The sequence below is a fragment of the Opisthocomus hoazin genome, chromosome 2, assembly GCF_030867145.1.
Source record: "Opisthocomus hoazin isolate bOpiHoa1 chromosome 2, bOpiHoa1.hap1, whole genome shotgun sequence".
NCBI classification, from domain to species: Eukaryota; Metazoa; Chordata; class Aves; order Opisthocomiformes; family Opisthocomidae; genus Opisthocomus; species Opisthocomus hoazin.
In genome coordinates this window covers 56,398,568-56,416,459 of record NC_134415.1, presented here as the reverse complement: position 1 = coordinate 56,416,459, position 17,892 = coordinate 56,398,568, and the positions used below count along the sequence as shown (strand labels likewise).

Sequence of the window (17,892 nt, the reverse complement as noted above, 5' to 3'; positions counted from 1 at the left end):
CTTTTCTTAAGAAAGAAGGCTATGCATTTGCACTATGCATCCATCATTCAACCTCCCCTTAGTAATTTCTGCCCTTGTTGGCCTATATTAACTCCTCTTTCTGAGCTGAAGCAGTCTCAAAACCAATTAAATACATATACCATAAATCAACATTTTGCTAGAGCTCAAAGTTAATGACTCCTTTGAGGAAAAAATATCAGTATAACCCCAACATTTATTTAGCCTACATGGCTTGCCATTAGCCCCTCAGCACCCAGATGGGCCAGTCTGTCTGTCAGTCAGCACATCAGGACAGTTCTGAGTTAGTGACAGTATTTGGTGATATGTCTCAGCTGTTAATAAGAGTTATATCACATATTTGATGATATGTCTAAGCTGTTAATGTTGGGAAACAAAAGTTAAAGTGAAAGTTGTTAAGTAGTGTTACTAATGGAGAAGGGAAGAACTAGAAACACTGTGGGAATTCAGCTCAGGGAGCACATGAAGACCAACTGAGGTTACCGCTACAAGAAGGAGGAGGTGGAAATGTAAACAGGACAGAAATCCATGGGATTCTAATAGAGTAACTTTCTTACTAAGAGAGTATACCTTTTTTACTAGAAATTAAATGTTTACAAACTACAAACAAAATATTTGCAAAAATTATTCAGCAAGTATTTTACAGAAAAGCGACCACCTCTCACTCAATTTTATAATAAATTTAATCTTGCTGAAACATTTTAGTTTATTTTCTCAGATTCTGCTATGGAAGAGAAAACCTGTCTATGCACAGATACACTTGTCTTCCTATGAGGTGACAGTTAATTTTTTCTGTAGTACAGTGTGTTTTTTATATGAATGCTACACAGTGGAAAAAAACTATAAATGTTTTAATGGGTGAAGAAAAGAAAGGCTGAAGCAGATGACTGGCCAGTTTTTAAATTCATCAATTTTTCTTGAAATTTGTTTTCTGCCATAATATTTTCTGTGAATTTCCTGATTATTCAGCTGATCAGAAAAGCTGATTTTGAGAATTGAAGTATAAATCTGTTCTGATTTTTGTTAATATTTAGTGGTTACTTATTTTTTACAAACCATATTACAAACTTGGACACTCTCATCAGCATCAGCATAACGCTAAAACATGAAAAGGGAACAAGTCACTCTATAACAGAATAGAACTAAAATGCGTGGAGGCTGTGCAACCAGTGCCAGATATACTCCCATCAGACCTGGGATTTATATATGTAAAATTTGGGGTTGGCACTTTTCACTGGTGATTTATACATTTAAAAAAAAGCTAAAGAACAAAAAAAACAAAGACATATTTTTATGAGAGCACAGATTCAAACAGGAAAATAGTTGACAGGTTACCAGTGCAGTTCTTCTGGAAGTTGGGATTCTCTAGCGGGTGCCCCGGGATGCGACACTGAAATCTGTGCTGCCAGAACTCAGGAAACCAGGGGTTGCGGGTGTTGGTGTCCAGACGCAGCTTCAGATAGTAGTCATCAAATGACAAGACCTCTGGAGACTGCAGTTTGATAGTGATGCCTCCATTTGCTTCAGGTTCATAACCTTCTATGACTTCATCTCTGTCTGCCCAACCATCGCTGAAAAGAAGCAAAAAAAGACTTATTACACAAAGACAGGAAGCTTGTTTTGAAAAATCAACCAGCCAAAGGCAGGCCAGCACCTTTGGAAGCAAGTGATTAAGGGAGAATCTAAAGGTAGGTCTAAAATTCAGGCAGAGAGGGAAAGAAGAAAGCACAGTGATGGAGACTCGTAAAGAGCAGTCTGATTTAATGCAGAATCCTCATTAACTCATCTGGAATGATGAGGATTTATCTTTGTCTCTCTGGAAAGGGTTTTTGGGCATAGCTTCTGGAGTGATGTCTTTATGACTGAAGAGATTCTGCCTTATTTAGGCTGTTCTATAAGAGATGGAAACTGAAAGAATTCATATTGATGGAAAGGAAAATGAGCCAGGATTCTGGGTGTTTTGCAGAAGAGATCACAGCACACATGTATCTTACAGCTAGAAAAGTAATTCAAATCAAATATAAAGTAAGAAATGCATTGTGTTGGAAGAGAATGGAGTAAGAATACCCAACAAAGCTGACCAAACTAAAAAGAAAACCACATGCTATTCTCACACTGCATGGGATTTGTGATAACATTCTTTTTTGTCCTCCTTCTTTTTTTTTAAAAACAAACAATGGCTTTCTATTTCACTTCTCTGCTTATTCATGTAAGAGATACTCTTAAAGACCTGAAGATAAAACTTTTTCTTGACAACTTTATTTCATTGAAAGTCTATTTTAACAGGTTTGAAGAAAGTCCTTTGGGCTTAGCATCTGAGCTTTAGCTTAGTTCTTTCTTTTAGCAAGAAGTCCATTGATTTGGTGTCATTCTCCAGTTCTTGTTAGAGTCCCCTAAGAACAGTGTTATTACGGTGCAATTTAAGTGCATATATAAGTTGGCCATTGCTTAATTTTAATATGCTGGGCATGTCATGAGACAAACAGATTATCCTGGCACCTCAGATCTAGCTCTGTCCACTCAGAATCAAATCAACAGTACTGCTGCTGTGGAAAGAAGACAGATGAAGCACTTCTAGCAGCAAAGAGCTAAAAGGAAAAATGCGATTGACCACTAAGAGAGAAGTATCTGTTCGACCCAAAAGAGGCTTGCATTCTAAACTCCAGACAGACTGAAAGCAGGTCCTTGTTAGAAGCTTCTTACACACAGCCTTGAGAAGAGCATCAGAGTGCAGACCATACCAGCTGAGGGCATTTATGAGGCACCCGGCATAGATGTGCCTGGGACTCCACGATGCAAAATAAACAAGATTTGAAGTAGCAAGTTCTGTCACAGTCCTAGTCAAACAGGTGTAAAGTGGCTATGCATTGGGCACGTGTGAGTCTTTGGTCCCCAGCCACCAAAATGAACAGCTGCATGGTTTAGTTGATATTCATGTTAACAACAGCATCTGTGCTGTAGGCACCTGGAAAAAAATGGCAGGTCTCCATGGAAATACAGGAAAGCCCATGTACTGAGTGCTTTCCATATGGGACACGTGACACAAGCCTCTACTACAGGAAGTTATTTGACATGGGACATCTGGCAGCCCACTGACTGAGTGATCAACAGATTCCTTTCAACCTGGGCCCGGGGACCCACAAAGCTATACTTTAAGATGGCACTACATGGCACCTTCAAGCCAGGATTTCTTCTTTGTTTCCCCCTTTCCCAAAGCCTTGCAGTAGAACTGCCCAAAATTGCTGAGCTTACAAGCCACTGACCAATATCTTCATATAGCCAAGCAGCATGAGATACACATGTATGCGTGTTGCATTTCATGTGTGATATGAGAGCAGAGAGCGGGGGGAGGCGCAGGGAGTAGGTCACAGGAGGGCGACAGTGATGGCTGAAGAGTCCTGCTGTGGGACAGAGGTGGGCACGATGCGGTATCCCAAAATGACTTGCTCTACCAGGCTGAAGCCGGCAGCATCTGCTGGATCACTTCTTCCCACAGCCAGTGATGCGGGTTGCTCTGGTCCTGCCTTGTACCAATATAGCCCAAGTGACAAACATGTGGCACAGCCTTGGCCCGACGGCTGCTCTTGAATTGCCACAGGAGTGCACAGAGTTCAAAAGCCACAATTTGTCCATCCCTGCTCCCTGTCCCACCAGACTGCCTTGAGTTTTGGAAAGAGGAAGAAGCCGCAGGTCACTCTCTCTGCATCTCCCCACTCCTCACCTGTCCATGTGCTGTGGGCAACTAGTAAAATGTACCATGCACCTTGACTGCCTCATGACAGGCCACAGTCTAGATAACCCTACAAGGATAAAATCAGGAGAACAAACTTTCTGGTTTTCACATAATTCAAGCTATAACCTAATACCAGAGGGGAGAAAAAGACAGCATTTATTTCTTCTTATGTAGGGGAAAAACAAGCAAGAGGTCACTCATACAGCGTAAGTGATTGAGTCCTAATTGCATGATTACTTTATTATTTGTCACAATGTTTATGGCTTGCAAGCTGTAGACTCAAGCAGAAACATGAGTCAAAAAGTTTAAGTAAATCAGACCATTTTTTACAAGACTGTCTAGAAAGAAGGTAGTTTCTCTACTGCTTGGATTCCTACCAGCCAAACATTAGAGTGATTTATTTCCTCTCCTTTGATAATTGTGGCTTGGAAAATTGCCACATTCACTCTGGAGGTAAAGCAGAGCAATTCTGCAAAGGCAAGAGAAAGTATGTTTTAAGTTTTCTGAGAGCAGCTGAGGCAAAAGTTCCCCTAAATTGGAGTATAGATTGTCACCTTATGTTTCTTTGTCTCTTTCTGGCCCCAAATGTTTTTTTTTGCTCTCATGGATTTCCTCAAATTTTTCAATCTGTCTGATAAGCTTTGTGTGCAGCAAAATGTGAAGCTAAGGCACTGGAATCAGAGAAAAAAGTTCATACGCGTTGAAGTTCATATGGGAGCTTTGCTCTACTTTCAGTAAAGACAAGGAAGCAAAAAGGAGTCCTCTGGTCTCTTAGGGCACCCCTGCCATCCTGGCGGCTGCAGGCTGGCTGTGCTGCAAAGTGCCCTAAGGGGGCCATGCAGCCCGACCAGCAGCAGTGGGAGGGTTATCAAAGAAATAAGAATAAGATCTTGTTATAACCTCTGCCTACATTCCTTTTTACTTTATATTAAAAGAAAAAAAAAAAAGAAAAAGATTGTCTGGGAACTGTGCATCCTTAGTGCCATATGAATAAATAGATAGTGTTCCAGGAGACAACGACAAAAAAGTTGACAGTTCTAATGCTGCGCAACAGCACAATACTGAAGTCCAGATGACAGTGTGTATGTCAGTGACAGAAGCACAAGACCAATAGCTGATTCAAAGGAAAAATGAAATCTCGTTAAAAAAAGTAGCACATACTATTCTTTAGTTGTCAGAATCAAGTACTTTCCACCTACTTTCTTTCTTTTATCCTGCTGAATAGCAAGTAGCATCACATGTAACACTTTTTGCAAAACCATCTTTTGTGTGCCTTTACTGCAGATTTCAGGAGGTGGCCCAATATCCACTCCCCAAACTGCCTTCCCTGATGAGTGTCTATTGTAGGTTTCGTGTGACAGTCTGGCCTTGAAACGTGCTGGGTATCTTGTGCAACAGTTGATCTGAAGCTTTGTGAGGGACTTTGTTTAAAGTGTGAAAACAGAAACAGTGAGGGAGGGACAAGTGTATGGGTGTCAAACCAGCAACCTGGTCAAAAACTGCTCTTAGGAGAGAAAGAACTGCTTTTGTTCTGGTTTTGTGATATTTATCACAATCAAAATGGTCACTGATATTCTGCAAGCTACTCTTGGTCCAAGCCCCAGTCTGGTGGCTGACATTCACTATGCCAAATCCAAATTTCAGCATTCAGTCACAAACAAAAATCAAGCAGAAAGAGAAAAAGCCCAGAGCTACCCCATCTAGCTTCAGAAGTCCTATTTCCCTTGATCACAGACTGAGTTTGAAGAAACAGTGCTATTTTTTTCTTAACCAGTTTACAGTTCTGCTAATGTGTGACAACGGACATTTCTGAATTGTGGCTTCAGCATCTTAGCCTCTCTGTATTTTCTGAACTGCAGACACATACATTCCTGTGATTGAAATACCAGGAGAAATGTAATGGATTTCCAATTTCCTCTCCTCTTCCAAACATGAACACTGTCAGCTGCTCTTCACAAGGGCTGATGAGACAACCAGCAATCAGGCTTTCTATTTTCATCTCCTCGGGACTTAACTCTTAAACTACGCAGCAGCAGCTCTGCTCTGCTTCCCTGCACAGCACTCAGAGCATTACTATTCCAGATGCTTTTTCCAGATAAGCAAACACACAAAAAGAAAACATGCTGTTGTTTATGAAGACTACTCACCCTGTGAATATTGTAGGAGGTAGCATCCTTTCACAGGTAAACAAAATGAAACATGTTTCTCAGTCGTGGACACTGACTGGCAATTTGACCCCTGCACCCTTAGAAGGCTTGATCTGATGGACCAAAGCTGCAGACAGCAACTGATTTAGACTCCTCTGTCTGGAGGCATGCATCATTGGCAGCTTTGTCAACTCCCCTTGCATTAGCTAAGGTAATGTTTTCTTAAGAAGTTTACATTCATGATAAGGGCTTTTCATGCTGTATTGGTCAAGTCATAAAATATATGAAAGAAATTACGAGCAAAAAGCCCTTTACAAATGCTAAATGAATTATTTTTGCAATAATCCTTCTGTCTACGGTGGATATTCTTGTCATTATAAAAACAAAAATATCAATCAAAATAACTTCCATCTTTTTTCTGGACAGGTTCTGTTCCTGTGCTAGTGGATATTTTTACACACTTTGAAAACAATGTTACATGTAGCTATACCTATGCAAATTGGAAACATTAATTTCAAACTTTCCTTCACCAAGGTTCCCTGCAGATATCCTGCTCAGGTAGGGTAGCAGGGCCCCAGGTGACGATACTTGTCACACAAAATGATTGGAGTCTATATTCTTGCCTTTCTCTCCACAAAACTAAAGCCCGTGTCAATATACTTTCCTTGTCACGTCAATATACATCCCTGCAGAGAACGTTTCTGAATGCCTTCTTACCATTGCTCTCAAGGCTGCCAGCTGGCCTGCTGTTATGTTAAACTTCTAATAGATTTCAATATGACGACAGCACCACTCATAGAATTCAACCAAGTGCCATGTAATTTTGTTAGATATGTCAATATCTTTCTTTTTAAGAACTATTATTAGATGCTGGACTATATAAATAAAAGCCTGGACATTTTACTTGGAAAGTGCTTTTTGCAAAACCATCTTTCTGTGTGGTGGTCCGACATTGCTTATTTAGAGGCTCAGACACTGCTTATTTAGAGGCATTTCAAAATGCTACAAACCCCTAAATAGCGATAAGTGGATTTTAAACTATTTGTTATTTGGTTCTGATAAATGCTAGTACTCTGAATTTCCAGAGCTGGTCAGACCTAGAAGCCTGAAAATTCAATTTTCTCTTTTTATAAAAATCTTTTCTGACAGCACCCCACTGGAAAATGCAGCATGGATTCGCCTGCCTGCGTGCAGGAGTTGTACAACTGTGATGGCCTCCTGCCTGCTCTTCTCGCAGAATGGATGGAAACTGAGAGCTTAGCAGAAGCCCAATCCAGAAGCTACCAGTGTGGCAGGTGGAATAATTTCACAGGCAGTTCCACCAAAAAAATCAGTGTGGTTACAGGATATAAGCACAGGTGGCAGAATCAGGCCTGGAGTAATTCGCAAACAGTACTGCAGCTGGCTGCTTAGCTGCCCTCTTCTGGGAGTAGACTTTTCAAAAAAATTCTTTATTTCAGCAGCTTGATGTACTGGAAAGAAAAAACACAGCTTATTGTGAAGGAGGGTGGACCTATTCTCTGGCAATAAGGAACTCTACCAAAGATACTCAGAATCTGTGTAACACATGCCTCAAACAGAAGATGCCACGTAAAGAAAATTGAAACTGTCCAATATTCACAAGTCAGCAACGGGCAAAGTGACTTTCCTCCTTGTGCTTATTCATTATCAGTCAATCCCAGTGGTCACCAATGTCAGCTGAAAGGTGCTGATCATTATTATTAATGAGCATTATTTCAAACATGAGAAAAAAAGATTATTTTTGCACCCATTTATTCTGCTAATTCATCAGTACTACATACTTGCATTGAAAGGTGGGAGAGTTTTCCTCAGTTGCCAAACTATGACTTTTTAAAAAGCATCGTTTTGTTTTTACATGTGTGACAAGTCCTGGTAATTTTAGGAGATTAGTCCTATGGCTACACATAAGCCTGCACCTCACTGCTGGCAAGATCAGGCTGAAAGGCTGTATACTGTCATGCTATAACCTGAGGCTTGCTGAGCCCTGACTGACTTCCTTCAAACCAGAAGAATCAAATTCACTGAATGTCATCAGCTGAAAGAAAAAAAAGGGGGTTTCTAGGCCAGTAGTGGGCGCACAATGGTGTGTATCTTGGAAAATCAGCAACCATACATATATTCTCTAAGGCAACAGCTGATTTTTGAAAATGTGTACACATGCTTTCACCCCAGACTGTCAAGAGGATTGAATCCTTGCTCTGCATATTTGACATTCACATGAGGCATCATGAAAGAACAAGGTCTTTTCCAAATGAAAACACAGGTGTAGGGAGGAGGAAGGTATCCAATTTTAAACAAACACACACAAATAGGCCTGCCTAGCTCCTGCAGGCATTTATGGAGGTAGGCAGGAGTATTTACCTTCCAAACCTGCCTGTCTTTTGCGGCAGTCATCACAAGGTACTGTGAGATTTGTACCTGTTCCCTTTCCCCACAGGCTGTGCTGGGCTCAAATGTACCTTAAATTCCAGCCTTCAGATTTCTTCTGGTTGTTGACCTTCATAAGTCAGTCCTGACTCAAATCAGCTGAAAGCATCATAGGAATATTAGCTCTACGAACTAGATGCAGGAGGAGAAAACTACTGAAACTCCTTCTCTGGGGGGAGGGAGGAATGGAAAATAAGAGGGAGAGAGAAGATTGCTGCCTTGACAGTTTCCCCCACATGCAAGAGGAGGTACAAGAGAAGCATTTGGTGCCAGACTGTGCAGTTACTGATTTTAGACTCATCACTCACACAGCTCTACTATGCCACTGTGGGTAGTAATCCTGCCATGAACTATGGATTGAAGAGCATGTCAAACCTGGTCAGGACTTGGGCTGGACATCTCTAGAGACCACCAGCATGACTCAGAAAAAGACCGGTATAATTTATCAGTTAACCCTGCTCCCTTTCAGACAGCTACATGTACCCATCATGGTTTGAACTCTACAGATTAAGTTTAAAAATAATTCCCGAGAGCTTTGTCATATTTCTTAGTAACTTTTCTATTCTTGCCAGGTGCTGTTTCTTAACATTGCATATGCGATTATTCACCTCCCAGCCATGATGACTGAATGCACACAGTCACAGTAGCACATTAGTTCTTATATTTTATGCAAGTGCAAATTGTTGGTAAGGGCTTCCAGATTTTATTTAGTTAATCAGTGGATTTTTTTTGAATTAGTGATACTCTGTAAAGAACCTAAATTGATTGATTAATGATAGGTCATTATATTTCAAATTATTATCATTCACTTTTGTGTGATTTTTCTGAGTTTATGCACCATTCATTTAAAAAATGTAGATTACAACCTCGTGGACCATGATGAATTATATTTTGCAAATATGTATTTAGAAAGGTTTTAATTATCATATGTTGTGCATACATTTGCATGTAATTTACATAATGTAATTTAACTGCCTATCATGCAGTCATTATCTTGGGGGCTCTTCACTGTGAAGAGTCTTGACATGGTTGGCATGTGCAGCTTGTTGTAAATGTAGTTGCTGCTTTCACACAGGAAAGGTTTTACCATTCTCAGGGGCGCACAATGGTGCGTATCTTGGAAAATCAGCAACCATACATATATTCTCTAAGGCAACAGCTGATTTTTGAAAATGTGTACACATGCTTTCACCCCAGACTGTCAAGAGGATTGAATCCTTGCTCTGCATATTTGACATTCACATGAGGCATCATGAAAGAACAAGGTCTTTTCCAAATGAAAACACAGGTGTAGGGAGGAGGAAGGTATCCAATTTTAAACAAACACACACAAATAGGACGCCTCAATCTTAGCATTGTGCCTCATATAAGGTGCTCCTGGGCTCCAATATGTGCAGCCAAATCAAATATTTTTAACATCTTATTAATACACTCAAAGCTAAAAATAGAGAGATTTATCTTTGCTTCCCTGTACCAGTTCCTGGGGATTTTTTGTCCCCTTGCTGCTGCTGCGCCGCAAATGACGTGCGAGAAGACCCCACTGAAGAATGAACATCGATAGTAAGAGGTAGTTCCTGCCATGGAGAGCTCAACTGCAGTCCCTTTTCAGGGAGGATAGTTAGAAAGAAATATTTTGTTTAAGACTTCCATCCTGACTGAAAGTCTTAGAGACTGAGGTCTTTTATGCACAACCATGCAAAGGTACAAAGTGGAATAGAGTGCTTCCTCGTCTTGAGGCCAGATCTGAAGGACTGCAAAGAGAGATACCACATGGAGGAGAAACAGGCTAGAAATACATGGAAGAGTACAGGTATACATACAGGAAAGAGAACAGGTAAAGACCAGCCCTAACTGCTCCAGGCCACTCCAGCAGAGCTTACTGTTGTGCTTCCTAAAAGATTAATTCATAGATGTCTTCCTTAACCACAAGCAGAAAAAGGAGAAGTACATTTCTTTTCTGCTTGCTTTGTTCATTGAGGTGCTGAAGAACAGGGAAACAGAGAATCACATTTCCATCTGCATTTTCACATAGACCATGCTGAGCTCAAAAATACCTTGAATTCCAGCCTTTAGATTTCTCCAAGATGTTGACTTTTGTAGGATAGTCCAGAATTTTCTTTCAGTGGTTTATATTCTTATGTGATTCCTTCAAGCCATCCCTTACCGTAACAATCTCATATGATAATGTGTAAGAGAATTATACACAGAGTTTATAGGCCTTTCTTTAATGGAAATCAAATTTCGAATACGCGGCTTTAAAGAGGACATCCTACATCTTGCACCAGGTTGCTGTTACTGGTTTGCATATATCCTATTTCCATACCTGTACAAGGTCTCTGGAATGCTATTTCCACACTCATGCTTGAAAACCGAACCTTTGCACAAATATTTGTGCAGGAACTTCTCATTGCTTTGACAGCCCTTCAATGAAACCACATCTGCAGAGGACCTGGTAGCTGTAGATATGAGCACACTATCTGTTTCATGGCAAAGCATACTATCATGGCCTTCAAAAAATCAGATCAAATAAAATGGAAAACCAAGGTGAAACACGATCAAACCCATGCTAGAATCACAACATTTGTGAAGACATTAATCAAATTTTACATATATTAGAAAAGCATTTCCATAAACAGCTATTTATACAGAAGCTATTTTAAACTTGGCCATATCTGCCGTTCTTTCTTTTTCACTTTCTGTGGATACTTCAGCATTCAGACTACCATGAATGTTTATGAATAAGAAATTTTCCACTCAAATCTTCATAAATTGTTCATTTGAAATCATATATTCATGTGTAAAATATCCAATTCATACTATGCTAGTGAGTCACCCAAGCATCTAAATCTCCCCAGTGAGAGAATCAAATAATACTTTAAGGTTTTCATAGAATGAATAAAGTAAAATCTTTAGACCTAGGTAGACTATTAACATAGCATTGGATTGTGTCTGCAATGCACAGTTCATGAACTACTTGAAAACTAAGAAATCTATGAGTAATTTGAATAATGAATTCATCTGAAAACTAAGCAATCTGTTCACAACCAGTTACTGAACATGAAAATAGGTGTAATGCCTTGAATATTTTTTTAATAATCCACTTTGTTCAAGCAATACTATTATACTTGAACCAAAGCAACTGCTATAGAGCACTTCAAAAATATATAAAAGTGTTACTGATTTACTCCTCTGCACTTATTGCTTTCTTAAAGTCATAAATGTTTAGTCATGTAGCTACACAGATATGAAATTAAAAATCTAGTTACAATCATCTGCCTATCTGAACCAAAATTTGCTCAACATCTCACAGCTAAGCTCTACTCCTTGAGAGTATCTGCCTTATCAAGCAGAGCTACAGTACGACAGTAGCAGACTTTTAGGCATTTAGGTGCCTGGTACCCATTCCATATTAAATCAAAATATGTCCAGAATATAAATGGAAACGATCAGGTGTCTTGCTCAGAGGAACCACTGAAATGTGCCATCTTGTTTAAATGCTACAAAGACTAGACCGTTGGTTTATGATTCAGATTGTGCAAGTGCTACTCCTTCTAGGTTTCATGCTGACATCACTGAGAGAGCTAGGATGGCAGATGCTCACTGATGTAAGGAAAAGGTCCACACAGGTTCCTGCTAGTGTGTAGTAGCTGAATGTATTACACTGTATCCCATAGTAACCTCATTTGTGGCATCCAGGGCATGGAATAGGCATAGCAAGATACATACTTAAACACAGAGTATGCATACAGCGATACTTGCCTACCAGCCTGATTGACTAAGAATTGGAAATAGCACCTATTGAATCATTTTCTTTTATTTAAAAAATGACTAATATGCAGGCTTATCCAAGCGTTTCAGAGAACAACGAAAGGGAAGATTTTCTAAGAGTGATAGGTTTCATTTTAACTTATGATAATCAGAAAGCTATATTGAAGATGCTATGAAAAGAGGGTAGAATTCACTAATCTGTTATAAACATTAATAAAAACTGTTAAGTGAACACATCTTTATTCAGAAAACCAGTGATTTTCCACAATCTTACTCAGACTACATCTATTCTTACAGGTAGTTGAAACATGCTTAAAATCGCAGAAGTGAAATAGTTCCATATACTTTTTATATGGCCAAGCCAATGTATAACTATGAAAATGTACCATTGAATAAAATATTGACATTTCATTAGACTAAATAAGAATACAAAATGCAGCAAAGTCACAACTGAGAAAGCCTGCATCCTTCAAAGTGTCTAAATTACCAAATCACCAAAATAATGCACAATATGATCAGATTAATTTCAAAATGGATGAAACAAAGAATTATTCTTTGTTAGTTCTGTACTGGAGATTGAGCGGGCAGCTGTTTTCCTTCTAGACCCCAAGTTGTACTTGAATTGGAAGACTTCTTCCAGGCAATAGGTATGAATGTCTTTTCTGATATCAGATGTTTTCCTGATGGAAACCCCTCTTAATGCTCATCTTTCCCAAGAAAGGATGGGGGCTTTGTTTCTGATGCAGAGGCTATGCTTATGCCCTTTATTTGTGCAGTCGTGGACTAGTTTAGGTTGGAAAGGACCCCTGGAGATCTTATAGCTCAGCAAGCTCTATGGTCCATGCAATCTCCTTTCAAGTAATTTGGCTCATTCCTTTTGTTGTTTTTGGGTCATTAGAGAAAGTACAAGTCATGTAACTAGGAAGACAATAAATCTGCTACTGTAACTTAAGGGTTACGCTTATATTTATGAAGCCAAAACTTCTTTTATATTTTATTAATCTATTGACTCCAGAACAATCAAAGTGTTCCTGATTTTACTAATTAGTAATGATGTAACAACTTACTAACAGAAAACTGAAGCAAGCGTTTTTAAAATAGAACCTGATTTTGGGTGGCTTTTGCACAAGGGCACAGCCAGGAAAGAGTGTGTAAGCAGCCTTTCCTCTTACATGACACAGAAAGAGAGAAATATTTTTCCTTTTCCATTCATGGATCCAGCCAGAGAAGAAGAATGAGTATAGACTCACATAGAATAGATAATTGTCACTTTGCTTCGTTCAGTAGCAGGAGATAGGCAAAGAAAATCTGAAAGGCACTGTGCAGAAACTTCCCTTGAGTAAAACTGCCGCGTTTGTGGGCAAGGAAAGGTGGAAGAGTAAAAGCCAAACAACAGCATAAACCAAAGCCCTCCATCAGGGTGCTGCATGGGCCAGCTGCTCCTGGAGGCCTGGGGAGCCGGGAGCCAAGGGGCACCCCAGAGCCCTGCCAGCAAGGCCTCGGTCCGACTGTGCCCCAGCCAGGCAAGCTGGGGAGACCCAGAGGTTGTGGCCAGGTTCAGCCAAGAGTTGAGGTCACTGGGAAGAGCATCTGATGGCAATAATCAAAGAGCTGACTGATGCCACAGCAGAAGTGTCCTTCTGTGTTCAGCTTTTTTGAGTGATTTTTAAAATCTCTTAAATAGAGATGGGAAACATTGCTTTCTCAATGTTTCTGTTCCACAAATACAATTGCTGTAGTCACCACAAACATGCAACACACGTACAGACAGAAAAGAGAATGATCCTCGTGACAACAGGCTGGAAAAATTGCCATTTCCTGGTGATCAGAAAGAAACTGAAATTCAAAGTCACGGACAAGTTGACAAGTCCCCATTGTTGTTATTTCCTTTTATTCTATGCATGAGTGACAGGTGACTTATCGAACATGCATACAGGATACATGTCCCTTTTCCGGGTTAAGTGAAGGTGGCCCGTCCACCTGGTCGAATCCGGTAATTTTGTCACGAGATGGTACGTGATGTGACGCGTCATGATTTTGAGATCCCAATAGCGTCCCCTCCACACACCACAGAGACAGTTTCGAGGTGGAGTTGGGTGGGGGAAAGTCCCACTATATCTCATCATCTCGTCTTTTCTCTTTATTGGTTCAGCAGGGGGGTACAACATTGGGGACAGCAGCGAAAGAGTCAAACACACCGTACATTCCCGAGTTCGGACTCCCGAGTTCAACTCCCGGGCTCACAAACTCTAACCTGCACTGTGCCATTCCGTTCCCGACGCACCGTACATTCCCGAGTTCGGACTCTCGAGTTCAACTCCCGGGCTCACAAACTCTAACACACCGTACATTCCCGAGTTCGGACTCCTGAGTTCAACTCCCGGGCTCACAAACTCTAAACCGCTCTAAACCCTTCTGTGCCCTCTTTCACTGACCGTCAGTGGCACCAATGGCCACGGTGGCACCAATGGCCACAAGATCTTATTGCCACAGTCCAGTTTAAGTTTGAGGGTATCGTCATACCAAATAAAGCCGCCCTCTAGCCAGATTTGGTTTTGCCCAACTAACCACTCGTGGGCAGAGGCTCAAGGCATGAACACGGTCGATGCCGAGAGTTTATTTCACCGGTTTTAGCTACTATCGATCGGTTGGTGAGGCCGTTCGATAGGGAGGAAGTAACCATAACTCCCGCTGGGGCAGAAGTCAACTCGGTTACCCAGTAGGGCATCCGGCGGGACCGCGTGGAGGTGTGACATCTGCAGCTCAGCCCAGCCCGTAACTATGATCCCGTCTTAAGAGAGTCATAGTTACTCCCGCCAAGTTTAAGAATCCATCTTAATCCAAAGTGGTGGAGGAACCAACAAGGAAAGGCGCGCTGCTGGACCTTGTGTTAACAAACAAGGAGGGACTGGTGGAGGATGTGAAGGTCGGAGGTAGACTCAGCTGCAGTGACCATGAAATGGTCGAGTTCAGGATCCTGCGTGGAGGAAGCAGGGCGATAAGCAGGATCAAAACCTTGGACCTCAGGAGGGCTGACTTTACCCTCTTCAAGGAGCTACTGGGAGGAATCCCGTGGGCCAGGGCTCTCAAAGGCAGGGGGGTCCATGAGTGCTGGTCGCTCTTTAAACAACACTTCTTCCATGCACAGGAGCAATGCATCCCCCTGAGAAACAAATCGAGCAAAGGAGGCAGGAGACCTGCATGGTTAAACAAGGAGCTTCTAGAGGAGATCAGGCAGAAGAGAAAGGTCCATGGAATGTGGAAAGAGGGGCAGGCCACTTGGGAAGAGTACAGAAACGTGGTGAGAGCATGCAGGGATGCGACGAGGAAGGCCAAGGCCCACCTGGAATTGAAGCTGGCAAGGGATGTCAAAAACAACAAGAAGGGCTTCTTCAACTACATCAGCAGCAAAAGAAAGGCTAGGGACAATGTGGGCCGCTGCTGAATGAGGCGGGTGTCCTGGTGACGGAGGATGCGGAGAAGGCAGAGCTACTGAATGCCTTCTTTGCTTCAGTCTTCAGTGCTAAGACTGGCCCTCAGGAATCCCAGGCCCCGGAGGTAAGAGAAGAAGCCTACAGAGAGGACGACTTTCCCTTGGTTGAGGAGGACTGTGTGAGAGATCGCTTAAGCGATCTGGACGTCCACAAATCCATGGGCCCCGATGGAATGCACCCACGAGTGCTGAGAGAGCTGGCGGATGTCATTGCTGAGCCACTCTCCATCATCTTTGAGAGGTCCTGGAGGACAGGAGAGGTGCCCGAGGACTGGAGAAAGGCCAATGTCACTCCAATCTTCAAAAAGGGCAAGAAGGAGGACCCAGGAAACTACAGGCCGGTCAGCCTCACCTCCATCCCGGGAAAGGTGATGGAGCAGCTTATCCTGGAGGCCATCATCAAGCAAGTGGAAGAAAAGAAGGTTATCAGGAGTAGTCAGCATGGATTCACCATGCCTGACCAATCTAATAGCTTTCTACGATGACATGACTGGCTGGGTAGACGAAGGGAGAGCCGTGGATGTTGTCTACCTCGACTTCAGCAAGGCTTTCGACACAGTCTCCCATGATATCCTCCTAGGGAAGCTGAGGAAGTGTGGGCTGGATGAGTGGTCGGTGAGGTGGATTGAGAACTCGCTGAATGGCAGAGCTCAGAGGGTTGTCATCAGCGGCTCTGAGTCTAGTTGGAGGCTGGTAACAAGTGGTGTCCCTCAGGGGTCAGTACTGGGCCCAGTCTTGTTTAACTTCTTCATCAACGACCTGGATGAAGAGTTAGAATGTACCCTCAGCAAGTTTGCTGACGACACCAAACTGGGAGGTGTGGTGGATACACCGGAAGGCTGTGCTGCCATTCAGCGTGACCTGGATAGGCTGGAAAGCTGGGCAGAGAGGAACCTGATGAGGTTCAACAAGGGCAAGTGCAGGGCCCTGCACCTGGGGAGGAACAACCTCATGCACCAGTACAGGCTTGGGACGGACCTGCTGGAGTGCAGCTCTGCGGAGAGGGACCTGGGTGTCCTGGTGGATGACAGGTTAACCATGAGCCAGCAGTGTGCCCTGGCTGCCAAGAAAGCCAATGGAATCCTGGGGTGTATCAAGAAGAGTGTGGCCAGCAGGACAAGGGAGGTTCTCCTTCCCCTCTACACTGCCCTAGTGAGGCCCCATCTGGAGTACTGTGTCCAGTTCTGGGCTCCCCAGTTCAAGAAAGATGAAGAGCTACTGGAGAGAGTCCAGCGGAGGGCTACAAGGATGGTGAGGGGACTGGAACATCTCCCCTACGAGGAGAGGCTGAGGGAGCTGGGCTTGTTCAGCCTGAAGAAGAGAAGGCTGCGAGGGGACCTAATAAATGCTTATAAATATCTGAAGGGTGGGTGTCAGGAGGATGGGGCCAAGCTCTTTTCAGTGGTGCCCAGTGACAGGACAAGGGGCAATGGGCACAAACTGAGGCACAGGAAGTTCCGTCTGAACATGAGGAAGAACTTCTTCACTCTGAGGGTGACAGAGCACTGGAACAGGCTGCCCAGGGAGGTTGTGGAGTCTCCTTCTCTGGAGATATTCAAGACCCGCCTGGACAAGGTCCTGTGCAGCCTGCTGTAGGTGACCCTGCTTCAGCAGGAGGGTTGGACTAGATGACCCACAGAGGTCCCTTCCAACCCCTACTATTCTGTGATTCTGTGATCTCTAAGAAACTAAATCTAGTCTGCCTCTATCAATAAAATTTGAGAGTAAATTGTTAAATCCATGTTTATACATGAGAACTTGAAAAAACAGGTATTTCTGGAGAAGCATTCAAAAGAAAAAATACTTTCTTGTATTCATCCATTGAAAAAAACGACAAAACCTACAGACCTCAAGGGAAGTCACATGCACATATAGAAAAACCCCCCAAAAATCATAACAAAATAGGACAGTGGAATAAAGAAAGGAAAATAGTTTTTCAATAAAAATACTGTTGTGGGGCAAATGTAAGAACAGCATTCTGAAACTGAATAGTTTGGATACAAGGACTGTTGCTCACAACAAAAAAAAGATGAAAGAAGAAAAATTGATAGAGAGGACAGAGTCAGATAAAGAGCTCTATAGATTTTGTGTATTACGACCTGTGAACTGTAAGTAAAGGAAGATTGCACTGTGGGTACTATCTCAGGAGAAACCTGGGATGTGATTAAAAGCCAAATATGCACAGAGCTTTCAGCTGCTTCCTGCTATCTTAGAAAGGAAAATTATTTGCATTTTCCAGGGTGCCTTTCACCCTGTCACCTACTGACAGCCACATGTGCTTAGCC

The 17,892-nt window shown here is 42.2% G+C and overlaps 1 protein-coding gene across 5 annotated transcripts in view; it reads right to left on the bottom strand.

The window, feature by feature from the left end:
• GRM1 (glutamate metabotropic receptor 1) overlaps positions 1-17,892 on the bottom strand; it is a 199,405-nt gene that overhangs the window by 68,059 nt on the left and 113,454 nt on the right. For all 5 annotated transcript variants that reach the window (XM_075413736.1, XM_075413737.1, XM_075413739.1 and 2 more), the window contains exon 4: positions 1,354-1,589. In XM_075413736.1, coding sequence (XP_075269851.1) covers positions 1,354-1,589 — 236 coding nt within the window. The remainder of the gene's footprint in view (positions 1-1,353; positions 1,590-17,892) is intronic.